This window comes from Scyliorhinus torazame, chromosome 10 (assembly GCF_047496885.1).
Source record: "Scyliorhinus torazame isolate Kashiwa2021f chromosome 10, sScyTor2.1, whole genome shotgun sequence".
NCBI classification, from domain to species: domain Eukaryota; kingdom Metazoa; phylum Chordata; class Chondrichthyes; order Carcharhiniformes; family Scyliorhinidae; genus Scyliorhinus; species Scyliorhinus torazame.
In genome coordinates this window covers 52,474,269-52,487,101 of record NC_092716.1, presented here as the reverse complement: position 1 = coordinate 52,487,101, position 12,833 = coordinate 52,474,269, and the positions used below count along the sequence as shown (strand labels likewise).

Below are 12,833 nucleotides of genomic sequence, written 5' to 3'. Positions count from 1 at the left end.
CTGTGTCGGGAGCCGCGGAAATTCCCTCACCTGTTGTCTAGTAAACGCCCTCACCTGCATATATCTCAAGAAATTTCCCCGGGGTAACTTATACTTTTCCTCCAGTGCACCCAAGCTCGCAAAAGTCCCATCTATGAATAAATCTCCCACCTTCCTAATTCCCAACTGGTACCAGCTCTGAAATCCTCCATCCATTCTTCCTGGGGCGAACCTATGGTTGTCCCTGATAGGGGACCCCACCAGGGCTCCCCGCACCCCTCTCTGTCGCCTCCACTGTCCCCATATGTTCAGTGTTGCCGCCACCACCGGGTTCGTGGTGTACTTTTTAGGTGAGAGCGGTAGCGGTGCCGTCACCAGCGCCTCTAGACTCGTCCCTTTACAGGACCTTCTCTCCAGCCTTTTCCACGCTGCTCCCTCACCCTCCATCATCCATCTACGTATCATTGCCACATTGGTGGCCCAATAATAATCTCCCAAGTTCGGTAGTGCCAGTCCTCCTGTCCCTACTGCGCTGAAGGAACCCCCTCCTTACTCTCGGAACTTTCCCTGCCCACACAAAGCTCGTAATGCTCCTATCTATTTTATTAAAAAAGGTCCTGGTGATTAAAATAAGGAGACATTGGAATACAAATAAGAACCTTGGAAGGACCATCCTCTTAATTGCTTGCACCCTGCCCGCCAGCGATAAAGGCTGCATGTCCCACCTCTTAAAGTCCTCCTCCATTTGTTCTACCAGCCGTGTCAGATTAAGTCTGTGCAAGGTTCCCCAGCTCCTAGCGATCTGAATCCCCAGGTATCGAAAGTTTCTTTCCACTTTCCTTAGCGGTCAGCCTTCTATCTCTCTACTCTGGTCCCCTGGATGTATCACAAATAATTCACTCTTCCCCATGTTTAACCTATACCCCAAAAATTCCCCGAACCTCCTCAAAATTCGCATAACCTATCCCCCCCCCGCTGGGTCCGACACGTATAACAATAGGTCATCCGCGTATAACGAGACTCGGTGTTCTTCTCCCCCTCTAGTCACCCCTCTCCATTTCCTGGAGTCTCTCAACGCCATGGCCAGAGGTTCAATTGCCAACGCAAACAACAATGGAGACAGCGGGCATCCCTGTCTTGTTCCCCTATATAATCGGAAATGCTCCGATCGATGTCGACCTGTAACTACGCTTGCCGTTGGTGCCCCATAAAGTAGTCTAACCCAGCGAATAAACCCGTTCCCAAACCCAAACCTCAACACTTCCCATAAATACTCCCACTCCACCCTATCAAATGCCTTCTCTGCGTCCATTGCCGCCACTATCTCTGCCTCCCCCTCCACTGAGGGCATCATTATCACCCCTAATAGTCGTCGCACGTTAACATTCAGTTGTCTCCCTTTTACGAACCCTGTCTGGTCTTCGTGCACTACCCCCGGGACACAGTCCTCTATCCTCGATGCCAGCACCTTTGCCAGCAATTTGGCGTCCACGTTCAATAGTGAAATAGGTCTATAGGACCCGCACTGCAACGGATCTTTGTCCCTCTTCAAAATTAGCGATATCGTCACCTCCGACATCGTCGGGGGTAGAGCCCCCCCTTCCCTGGCCTCATTGAACGTCCTCGCCAACAACGGGGCCAACAAGTCCACATATTTTCTGTAGTATTCCACCGGGAACCAGTCCGGCCCCGGGGCCTTCCCTGCTTGCATGCTTCCCAGTCCCTTAATAACCTCGTCCACCTCAATCGGCGCCCCCAGGCCTGCCACCGCCTGCTCCTCCACTTTCGGGAACCTCAATTGGTCCAGGAACTGCCGCATCCCCTCCTCTCCCTCTGGGGGCTGAGACCTATACTGTTCCTCATAAAAGGTCTTAAACACCTCATTTATCTTTCCTGCCCTTCGCACAGTGTCTCCCCTTTCATCCCTAATTCCTCCTATCTCCCTCGCTGCTGCCCTCTTTCGCAGTTGGTGCGCCAACAGGCGACTAGCCTTTTCCCCATATTCATACCTCCTCCCCTGTGCCTTCCTCCACAGTACCTCCGCCTTTCTGGTGGTCAGAAGGTCAAACTCAGTCTGGAGTCGTCTCCTCTCCCTGTACAGCTCCTCCTCCGGGGTCTCTGCAAATTCCCTGTCCACCCTTAAAATCTCCCCCAGTAATCTATCCCTTTCCTTGGCCTCTGTTTTCCTTTTGTGGGCCCCAATAGAAATCAGCTCTCCTCTGACCACCGCTTTTCGTGCTTCCCAGACCACTCCGACAGGGACCTCGCCGTCGTCATTGACCTCCAGGTATCTCTCAATACACCCCCTCACTCTTGCACACACTCCCTCATCCGCCATCAGTCCCACATCTAATCGCCAGAGTGTTCTCTGCTCCCTGTCCTCTCCTACTTCCAGGTCCACCCAATGTAGGGCATGGTCCGAAACCGCTATGGCTGAGTATTCAGCTTCTTCCACCCTAGAGATCAACGACCTTCCTAAAACAAAAAAATCTATCCGGGAGTACACTTTATGGACGTGGGAGAAGAAGGAATACTCCCTAGCCCTGGGTCAAAGAAATCGCCATGGATCCACTCCCCCCATTTGGTCCATAAACCCCTTAAGTACCTTGGCCGCTGCCGGCCTTCTTCCGGTCCTTGAGCTGGATCTATCTAGCCCCGGGTCCAGCACCGTATTGAAGTCCCCTCCTAAAATCAAATTTCCTGTCTCCAGGTCCGGAATACGCCCCAGCATCCGTCTCATGAACCCCGCATCGTCCCAATTTGGGGCATACACATTAACCAACACGACCTCCATTCCCTCCAGCCTACCACTCACCATTACATATCTACCTCCACTATCTGCTACGATGTTCTTTGCTTCAAATGCTACTCGTTTCCCCACCAAAATGGCCACCCCTCTGTTCTTTGCGTCCAGTCCTGAGTGGAGTCCTGTCCCACCCATCCTTTCCTTAGCCTAACTTGGTCCGCCACCTTTAGGTGTGTCTCTTGGAGCATAACCACGTCTGCCCTTAGTCCTTTCAAATGCGCGAGCGCTCGGGCCCTTTTTATCGGTCCATTCAGGCCTCTCACGTTCCACGTGATCAGCCTCACTGGGGGGCTACCTGCCCCCCCTCCCGTGTCGACTAGCCATTACCTTCTCTAGGCCAGTCCCATATCCTGCCTCCGCGCTCCCGCTCGCTCCCCCAGCGTCGTACTCCGCCCCCGACCACCCACTCTTTAGCCATTTCCTTTTTGGATTTCCGCAGCAGCAACCCAGTTGTCACCCCCACCCCCCCCCCCCCCCCCCCCCACTAGATCCCTTTCTAGCTTGATTGCTCCCCCCATATCACTTCTGTAAGTCAGCTGACTTCAACTGACCCCGGCTACTCCTGCTCACTCCTCGACCCCCCGGTGTGAGGGAACTCCCATCCGCCTTGCGCCTGTTTTCCCGCCTTATTCTTTCTGGCGCGGGAACATCCCTTTACCTGACCCGCCACTTATGGCGCAGCTCCCTTTCCCCTCCCCCTCCCTTTCCCTATTCTTCGACTATGTCCCGCCTTTCCCCCCTCACCGGCGCCCACATTTCCCCAGTGTCCCCCCCCCTACCCTGTTTACTTCTCGATTAACTTTCACCATAACATTAACAAAAACAAGAACAATAACAATTCCCTGCAGCATCAGTCCCTCAGTTCCGGTCCAGTTTCTCTTCATTGATGAAGGACCATGCTTCCTCCGCTGTCTCGAAATAATAGTGTCTCTCCTGATACGTGACCCATAGTCTTGCCGGCTGCAGCATCCCAAACTTCACCTTCCTTTTGTGCAAAACCTCTTTGGCTCGGTTGAAGCTCGCCCTCCTTCTCGCCACCTCCGCACTCCAATCCTGGTATATCCTTACCACAGCATTCTCCCATCTGCTACTCCGCACCTTTTTAGCCCATCTCAGGACCTCTTCTCTGTCCTTAAGGCGGTAGAATCGCACGATTATCGCCCTCGGTGGTTCTCCCGCTTTTGGTCTTCTCGCCGGGATCCGATTTGCCCACTCTACCTCCATGGGGCCCGCAGGGGCCTCAGCACCCATCAGTGAGCTCAGCATCTTACTTGCGTACGCTCCACAGTCCACTCCTTCCACACCCTCAGGGAGACCTAGTATCCTAAGGTTCTTCCTTCGCGCTCCATTTTCAAGGGCCTCAATCCTGTCAGCACACTTTTTATGAAGTGCCTCGTGCGTCTGAGTCTTAACCGCCAGGCCCAGGACCTCGTCCTCAATACCTGACACCTTCTGCTCCACCACGCGAAGCTCAGTCTCCTGGGTCTTTAATGTCTCCTTAAGCCCCTCCATTGCCTGCAACATCGGGGTCAGTACCTCCTTCTTCAGCAGATCCACGCACCGTCTCACTACTTCATCCTGCTCAGGCCTCCATGTCACCTGCGATTTCTCCGCCGCCATTTTGTTCTCCACTCCCTCTGACCTTATGGTTGAAGATTCTTCGGGCTGCAGCCGCCGCCGCCGGTTTTTCCCTCCGTCGTTCGGGGGGGGGACTCCCTTCCCACGCACCTCACACCGGGTTTTTCGGCCGGCAAAGTCCCCTTTGGGGCTCTTAAAAGAGCCCGAATGTCCGTCGGAGCTGGAGCTGCCGAAACGTGCGGCTAGCTCATCCTCGCCGCAACCGGAAGTCTCAGTTTTGGTTTTTAACATGCTCAATAATCTAATTTGAGTTAAAGTGGGATAGTATCTTGTTGAGTTCTTCCATCCAAATGCATACTTTTAAATATTTTCTCCATCTACTGAGTTTAAATCATTGTAATTCAACAAATTACTGAAATATTTTATGAAGTGAAGGATTACCACATTTAATTTTGGCTCCTTGTAGTTTGTTGAATTCATCCTATGTAAATATATGGCTTATTTTTTGACATTCTGGGTATCTTTCTGACAGAGTCAACTTCGGAACCATGAGTGTGAACAACATGGCCTCTCTGACATTTCCTCAACAAATGATGAAAATAGTGACTGTAGTAGAGGAGGAGAAACTGGAAGCACACATGAGGGTAATGTGAATATTTGCATATATGTATGTGCAGAATGTGTCACTAGTTGCAGATATATTAGATAATTGGGTTTCTCTTGGAGCTGTAGATGAAATTAAGAGGGTTTATTTCTGAATAGATGACCTGCTTTCCAATTCGGCATCTGTCCTTTTAGTGCAGAATGTATGATGAAAAAGGGCGCAGATGTTTAAAGTGAAGATGAAAGTTACCACTGTAAAGTTTTTATCTGGCCCTGTTTCAACAGTGATATTATTTCTTAGCCTTTGGCAAGTGATATCTGCCCCTTTTGTCAGTTGGTTTATTCAAGCTCTGTCTCGGGTTACTGCACAGCCTCCTGACTAGGAGAATCAATGAGGGACGTTTTAGTCCCACAAAGGTGGGTAGGATGGTGCTGGAGTAGGGTAGTGGTTAAATTGTTATAAATGTGCAAGCTGACCTCCCAACGTACCACAAATGCACCGACTTCTGGTTTAGCTAGGGTGGGTTTGGAATTGTCCAGGAACTTACTGTGGACAGGCAGGTCAGTGATTTCAATATGTTAACAAGGCTGAAGATCTCCGAGCTGCTTAAATTTAAATTTGGCTGGGTTTCCCAAGGCAGCTGAAGGAAGGCAAGAACTGCCAGAGCCAGCAAGTGAGTACTTTTCCAGTACCACTTGTGGGGAAGAAGATGCAGGTTTACTTCCCTTACTTTGTCCCTCCTATGCAACTGTTGTGACTTGCCTTTGATTCCCTCACCGAATGATCATCTGACTCCCCACACAAGCTCTATTTCCCTCCTTTCTTGCAATTTCTGGCCTCCCCCTACTTTCTCACGCTTTGCAGAACCTTCCTCCCCCTGAAGATTCCCGATGCGCTGCTATTTCCGGATCCCCTTTCCTTCCCCATCACAATCTCCATTCTGCGGCCGTCCTCATTGCTGTCTTGTGTTACTGACTTTCCTGCCCAGTGGTCTGACAGTCTTTTAATCTGGCTGGGAAAGGGTGTAAAGAAAGAAATTCGAGTGTGATCCTGCCCGTAACCTCAGCAAGACCTCTCTGAACCTGGCATCTCCAGATTTGCCAGCTGTTGACACACCTGCCTCTTTTTTTGATTTGATTTATTATTGTCACATGTATTAGTATACAGTGAAAAGTATTGTTTCTTGCATGCTGTACAAACAATGCATACCGTACATAGGGAAGGAAGGAGAAACTGCAGAATATGTTAGTTATAGCAAGGTGTAGAGAAAGGATCAACTTAATACGAGGTTGGTCCATTCAAAAGTCTGATGGCAGGAGGGAAGAAGCTGTTCTTGAGTCGGTTGGTACGTGACCTCAAACTTTGGTATCTTTTTCCTGACGGAAGAAGGTGGAAGAGAGTATGTCTGGGGTGAGTAGGGTCCTTAATTATGCTGGCTGCCTTTCTGAGGCAGCGGGAATTATAGATAGAGTCAATGGATGGGAGGCTGGTTTACGTGATGGACTGGGCTGCATTCACAACCTTTTGTAGTTTCCTGCGGTCTTGGGTAGAGCAGGCTCCATACCAAGCTGTGATACAACCAGAAAGAATGCTTTCTATGGTGCATCTGTAGAAGTTGGTCTTCTGAGAAAGTAGAGTCGTTGGTGGGCGTTCTTAACTATAGTGTCAGCATGGGGGGATCAGGACAGGCTGTTGGTGATCTGTACACCTAAAAACGTGAAGCTCTCGACCCTTTCTACTTCGTTCCCATTGATGTAGACAGGGGCATGTTCTCCACTACACTTCCTAAAGTCGATGATAGTCTCCTTCGTTTTGATGACATTGAGGGAGAGATTATTGTCGTCGCACCAGTTCATCAGATTCCCTATCTCATTCCTATACTCTGTCTCGTCATTGTTCGAAATCCGACTCACTATGGTGGTGTCATCAGCAAATTTGAAGATCGAGTTGGAGGGTAATTTGGCCACAAACAGTCATAGGTGTATAAGGAGTATAGTAGGGGGCTGAGGACACAGCCTTGTGGGGCACCGGTGTTGAGGATGATCGTGGAAGAGGCGTTGTTGCCTATCTTTACGCATTGTGGTCTGTGGGTTAGAAAGTTCAGGATCCAGTCACAGAGGGCGGAGCCGAGGCCAAGGCCACGGAGTTTGGAGATGAGCTTCGTAGGAATGATGGTGTTGAAGGCTGAGCTGTAGTCGATAAATACCAGTCTGACATAGGTGTCTTTGTTATCTAGGTGTTCCAGGGTAGAGTGCAGGGCCATGGAGATGGCGTCTGCTGTGGACCCGTTGCAGCGGTAGGCAAACTGTAGTGGATCAAGGCAATCTGGGAGGCTGGAGCTGATTCGTGCCATGACTAACCTTTCGAAGCACATCATGATGATGGATGTCAGAGCCACTGGACGATAAGGCACGCTGCTTGACTTTCTTTTGGTACAGGGATGATGGTTGTCTTCTTGAAGCAGATAGGAACCTCTGATTGTTGTAGAGAGAGGTTGAAGATGCGAATACCCATGCCAGCTGATCCGCGCAAGACCTGAGTGCTCGTCCGGGTACCCCATCCGGGCCAGTGGCTTTCCGTGGGTTGACCTTCAAGAAGGCTGCTCTGACGTCTCCAGTGGTGATCTCAGATACAAGTTCATCCGCGGCTTCTGGGGTGGAGGGCTCGTTCTCCCTGACCTCTTGCTCAAAGTGGGCATAGAATGCGTTGAGCTCATCAGGGAGAGGTGCGTTGGAACCGACGATTTTACATGCCTTCATCTTGAAGCCTGTTATGTCATGCAGACCTTGCCATAGACGGTGGGAGTCCGTGTGGCTAGCCTGGGATTCGAGCTTGGTCCGGTACTGTCTTTTGGCATCTTTAATGGATTTCTTTAGATCATATCTGGCTTTCTTGCAGAGGTCAGGACCCCCTTACTTGAACGCCTCAGACCTAGACTTCAGCAAGCAGTGGATATCCCTGTTCATCCAGGGTTACCGGTTGGGAAACACGCGGATTTGCTTCTTTGGCACACAGTCTTCTACACACTTCCTAATGAAGTCAGTTACTGTAGTGGCCTACTCGTTCACGCTGGTCGCAGAGTTTTAAAATACTGACCAATCCACTGACTCTAAGCAGTCCCGTAGGAGATCATCCGATTCCTCAGACCAACAATGCACAACTTTCTTTGACAGATTCTCTCGCTTCAGTTTTTGCTTATGAGCAGGAGCACAGCCTTGTGGTCAGATTTGCCAAAGTGTGGGCGGGTGATAGAGCGGTAGGCATGTTTGATATTTGTGTAGCAGTGGTCCAGGATGTTTGGGTCTCTGGTGGAACAGGTGACGTGTTGGTGGTAACTTGGTAGTATGTCGTATGCCTCTGGTAGTATGCCTCTCTGTAAATATCAGATCCAGTGTGTACTGGGAAGATTAAACACCAGCACAAATATCGCAGTAAGAACCTGTAAAGGAGCTTAATTCTAGCTTTTGTCTCAGAACTATTTCAAGGCTGTGCAACTTAAGTATAAATATAGTTTTATTGTGAGCTCAGAAGGGACGCTGTAGTAGCTGGCTTATATGTCTAAATGCTATTGACTGGATTAAATAACATGCCTGCATAAGCTTGCAGGATTTTTACATTTTATATAGCTTAATAGATATTTTATAATAGTTTGTGAGTGAATATCTTCATTCCGTTGCTTAACCATTGATTTGAATATTGTAGTTGGATACAGTCATGGAATGCAAACGGGAACACTGGCTGACTGCATGGACTAATTTGTCATCTATAAAATGTGCTGGTGGTGGAATTTCAGACCTTGCCAGTTTATAATGCAGTTCAATTATTTTGTTGATTCATAGGCAATGAGGTCTGCCACAGGAGTTTCTATAATCTGCAATCTTGCTGTCCACTGAATAATTGTGGCCAGTGGCCATGAGGTCCTTTCCAGTTCATGTAAAGAAAAAAATATCTATGATGTATTTATAACTTACCATGTCTCTGTATTAACTATGCTAGGTACTCCAGTACATAATTCAATTTTACATAAACATATGTTGAGAGTGAGCATAGACACTCAAGACATCATAAGCAATGAAAAATTGTTGCTTGTTTCAATATAAACATTTCATGTACATGCATCAGCTATAGACTTCAGGATGCTATAAAAGTGCTGTTACAGCCTACTGAGCACTCGTGAGCCACAAATTACTTTGCAGCCATTGATGGAGTAATGGCTTCAATATTTTGACAGTCTGATTAGAGACTCATCTCTGTTTACAAAAAGCAAGATCATAGCCTTTTGGAAGAGCATTGGTTTTCCCGGCTTTACTAACTGGATGTGGAGTTGATTGATAGCTTTGCGTCCAGCTACCTTTTTAATAGTTCCACTGAGATTTCTCAGTCTGGGAGCTATACAATATTTTTATTTTGTTGATTGCTTTCTGTGTTTATCCATATTTGTGGATTTGAATGAATGTTGGAATAGGCACTTGAAGTTTTGTTCTTTGCAGGAGGACTAAGACACTTATACAAATAAAGTTTCACAAGCAGCTAGATTTAATTTATTTGTCTTTATCTGCTCTCTAATAAAATAAATTCTAACTACAGGTGGCGATCGTGTACTAAAGGTTGGGGTGGGAACACTATCAAGTTAAAATGATAGCTTCCTTTACTTTCTATCCAAAACTGTTTCTTTTTCAACTGTTCTTGGATGTTGACCCCTTTTTAAAAATATTGGGCATTCCTGTTGTCATGAGGATGTCGCTTTAAGAAATGTTTGACTGCTCATCTTACTGCAGTGATGTCAGAGTTTAGGTGGAGCTGAGCTCTGGTTCTGCTTTTTAGTTTCACTTTGAGAAAAGCTTGGGTGTGTCTTGTCTTTTTGGTTTCGTTTTTCAGTGTGTTGCAGCTGAAGTCAGCCAAAGCAGCTGCATTGTTGAGCTCTCTGCCATGAAGGACTAATCATTTGGTGAATTCAGAAGAATTATAAATGTTTTCAGTAGTGACTGTAAACTCTGATGTGCTTATGTTTAAAGGTTTGTTAAGTCTTCTGGGTGTTAAAAGGACAGCATACAGGTTACTTAGTGTTGTATTCTTTGGGGGTTATCTTTGAATTAATGGTTGCTAAGATATTCACTGTTTGTTTTAAAAAGGTTAACTTGAGTTCATAGAATAAACATTGTTTTGTTTTAAAAAGATCTTTTCCGTTTCTGAAGTACCACACTTGTAGAGTGGGCCACAATCTATTAATAGTTGTGAGTCAGGTGAACTCCATGATACACTTGGGATTCTCTAAACCCTGACCCATAACAATTGGGGGCTCGAGGGGGATAAAAGTCTATCTATTGGATTGGCTTAGTGAACTTAAAGACAGTGAGGGGTGAGCATATTGTGGTTGCTTTTCAGGTGTGGTATTTTAGTTTAAGTAGAGAGTGTGTTGTGGACAATGGCTCTTTCAGAGGCGCAGACGTTTTTGGGGGTGGAGACGGTCACACGCAGTACCTTACAGACAGAGACTAAAAGCAGACTGTTAGATTTGGCAAAAACATTGCAGTTAACATTACCTGACAAAATGCGAAAAGATGAGATAATTATGGCGGTGGCTAAGCATTTAAAGTTGCCTGAGATACAGTTTGACTCATTGGAAATGGCAAAACTTCAGTTACAACTTAAACAAATGAAACATAAGAAAGAATTAAAGCAGCTTGAATACGAAAGAGATAGAGAGGAAAGAGAAAGGGAGAAACAGATCAGGGAAAAAGATAAAGAGCGAGAGTTTGAACTTCAGAAAATGGCCATGAAACATGACAGTCAGTTGGATGATAATGATGAGGATAGTAAGAAAGAGCGTCTAAGTCGAAGGCGTGATGGGGATCTATTTAAATATGTCCACGCATTGCCAAGGTTTAACGAGAAGGAGGTAGAAGCCTTTTTTGTTTAATTTGAGAAGGTAGCTAAACAAATGAAATGGCCACAGGACATGTGGATATTACTGATTCAAACAAAGCTGATAGGTAGGGCTAGTGAAGTGTTTGCATCACTACCGGAGGAGGTATCTGGGACTTATGAGGAGGTGAAAAAATCCATCTTAGGTGCATATGAACTAGTGCCTGAAGCTTACAGACAAAGGTTTAGAAATTTAAGGAAAGAATTTGGTCAAACATACATGGAGTTTGAAAGACTCAAACAGAGTAATTGTGATAGGTGGATAAGGGCTTTGAAAATAGACCAAACGTATGAAGCTCTCCGAGAAATTATACTTTTGGAAGAGTTTAAAAATTCAATTCCTGATGTAGTGAGAACTCACGTGGAAGAGCAGAGGGTTAAAACTGTGAGATTAGCAGCAGAAATGGCAGATGTTTATGAATTAGTTCATAAATCAAAGCTTGGTTTCCGACATCAGTTTCAGCCTGTAAGGGATCGAAACTGGGGACATGAGAAATACTCAAGTGGTAAAGGTAAAGGTGATCTGATGGGAGATAATAAGGACAGTGTACCTCAGACTAAAAAAGAAATCCAGGAGGGTGGAAGAGACATGAAAAGTTTCAAATGTTTTCACTGTAATAAACTAGGCCATGTAAAGTCACAGTGTTGGTGGTGGAAGAAAAGCACTGGGAAGGCTGATGTGGTAAAACAGGATAAGACAGTGGGGTTTGTTAAAGTGGTAAAGGAAAGCCCAAGTGAAGCGAAGGAGGTGCAAAAGATTGTACAGCCTGATCAAGAGGTGATTGATAATAAGGTGCCAGATCTCTTTAAAGAATTTACTTGTGTGGGTAAAGTTTACTCCTGTGTATCAGGCGGAGCAGGTAAAGAAGTCGCAATTTTAAGAGATACGGGAGCTAGTCAATCTTTAATGGTAAGAGCTGAGGAGTTACGTAGTTTGGGAAGAATGTTGCCAGAAAAGGTGGTAATATGTGGAATTCAGGGTGAGAGGAGTTGCGCCCCATTATATAAGGTAAGGTTGGAAAGTCCAGTGAAGAGTGGTGAAGTGGTAGTAGGAGTAATAGAGAAACTATCTTGTCCAAGAATACAGTTTATCTTGGGTAATGATATAGCTGGATCGTATGTGGGAGTGATGCCTACATGGTTGATAAACCAGTGGAAAATCAGACATCTGAAGTGTTGAAGGACGAATATCCTGGGATTTTTCTGCATTGTATAGTAACAAGGTCGCAAAGTAACAGGTTAAGATAAGAGGAGAAATCAAAGAGTGAAGATGAAGTTGAATTATCAGAAACGATTTTTGATCAGATGGTTGAAAAAGAACAAGAACAGGTGGAGGATGAGGCGGATATTTTTAGTAAAGGAAAATTGGCGGATGTTACAACAGAAAGATGTAGAAATAAAACGGATGTATCAGAAAGCATACACGGAGGAGGAATCTGAGTGTATACCAGAGTGTTATGACTGTAAAAGTAATGTCTTGATGAGAAAATGGAGACCTTTACATATGCAGGCGGATGAAAAGTGGGCAGAAGTTCATCAAATAGTATTGCCGGTAGGGTATAGAAAGGAGGTGTTGCGAGTTGCACATGAGGTCATTTGGGAATAAGAAAACTAGCTAAAATCCAGAAACATTTTTATTGGCCAGGACTACATAAAGATGTAGTTACATTTTGTCAATCATGTCACACATGTCAAGTGATAAGGAAACCTCAAGCAGTGATAAAACCAGCGCCCTTAATACCCATTCCAGCATTTGAGGAACCTTTTACAAGGGCCCTAATTGATTGTGTAGGACCACTTCCGAAAACAAAAAGTGGGAATCAATATCTTTTGACTATAATGGATGTGTCTACTAGGTTTCCAGAGGCCATTCCAGTCCCTAATATTACAGCTAAAAAGATTGTGGAGGAATTACTTAAATTCTTCATGGGATATGGACTA

General features: G+C 46.2%; 1 protein-coding gene across 8 annotated transcripts in view; it reads left to right on the top strand.

The window, feature by feature from the left end:
- The window catches only part of znf507 (zinc finger protein 507), a 61,631-nt gene that overhangs the window by 33,021 nt on the left and 15,777 nt on the right, over positions 1–12,833 (top strand). For all 8 annotated transcript variants that reach the window (XM_072518113.1, XM_072518112.1, XM_072518111.1 and 5 more), the window contains one exon: positions 4,896–5,007. In XM_072518113.1, the coding sequence (XP_072374214.1) occupies positions 4,896–5,007 (112 nt within the window). The remainder of the gene's footprint in view (positions 1–4,895; positions 5,008–12,833) is intronic.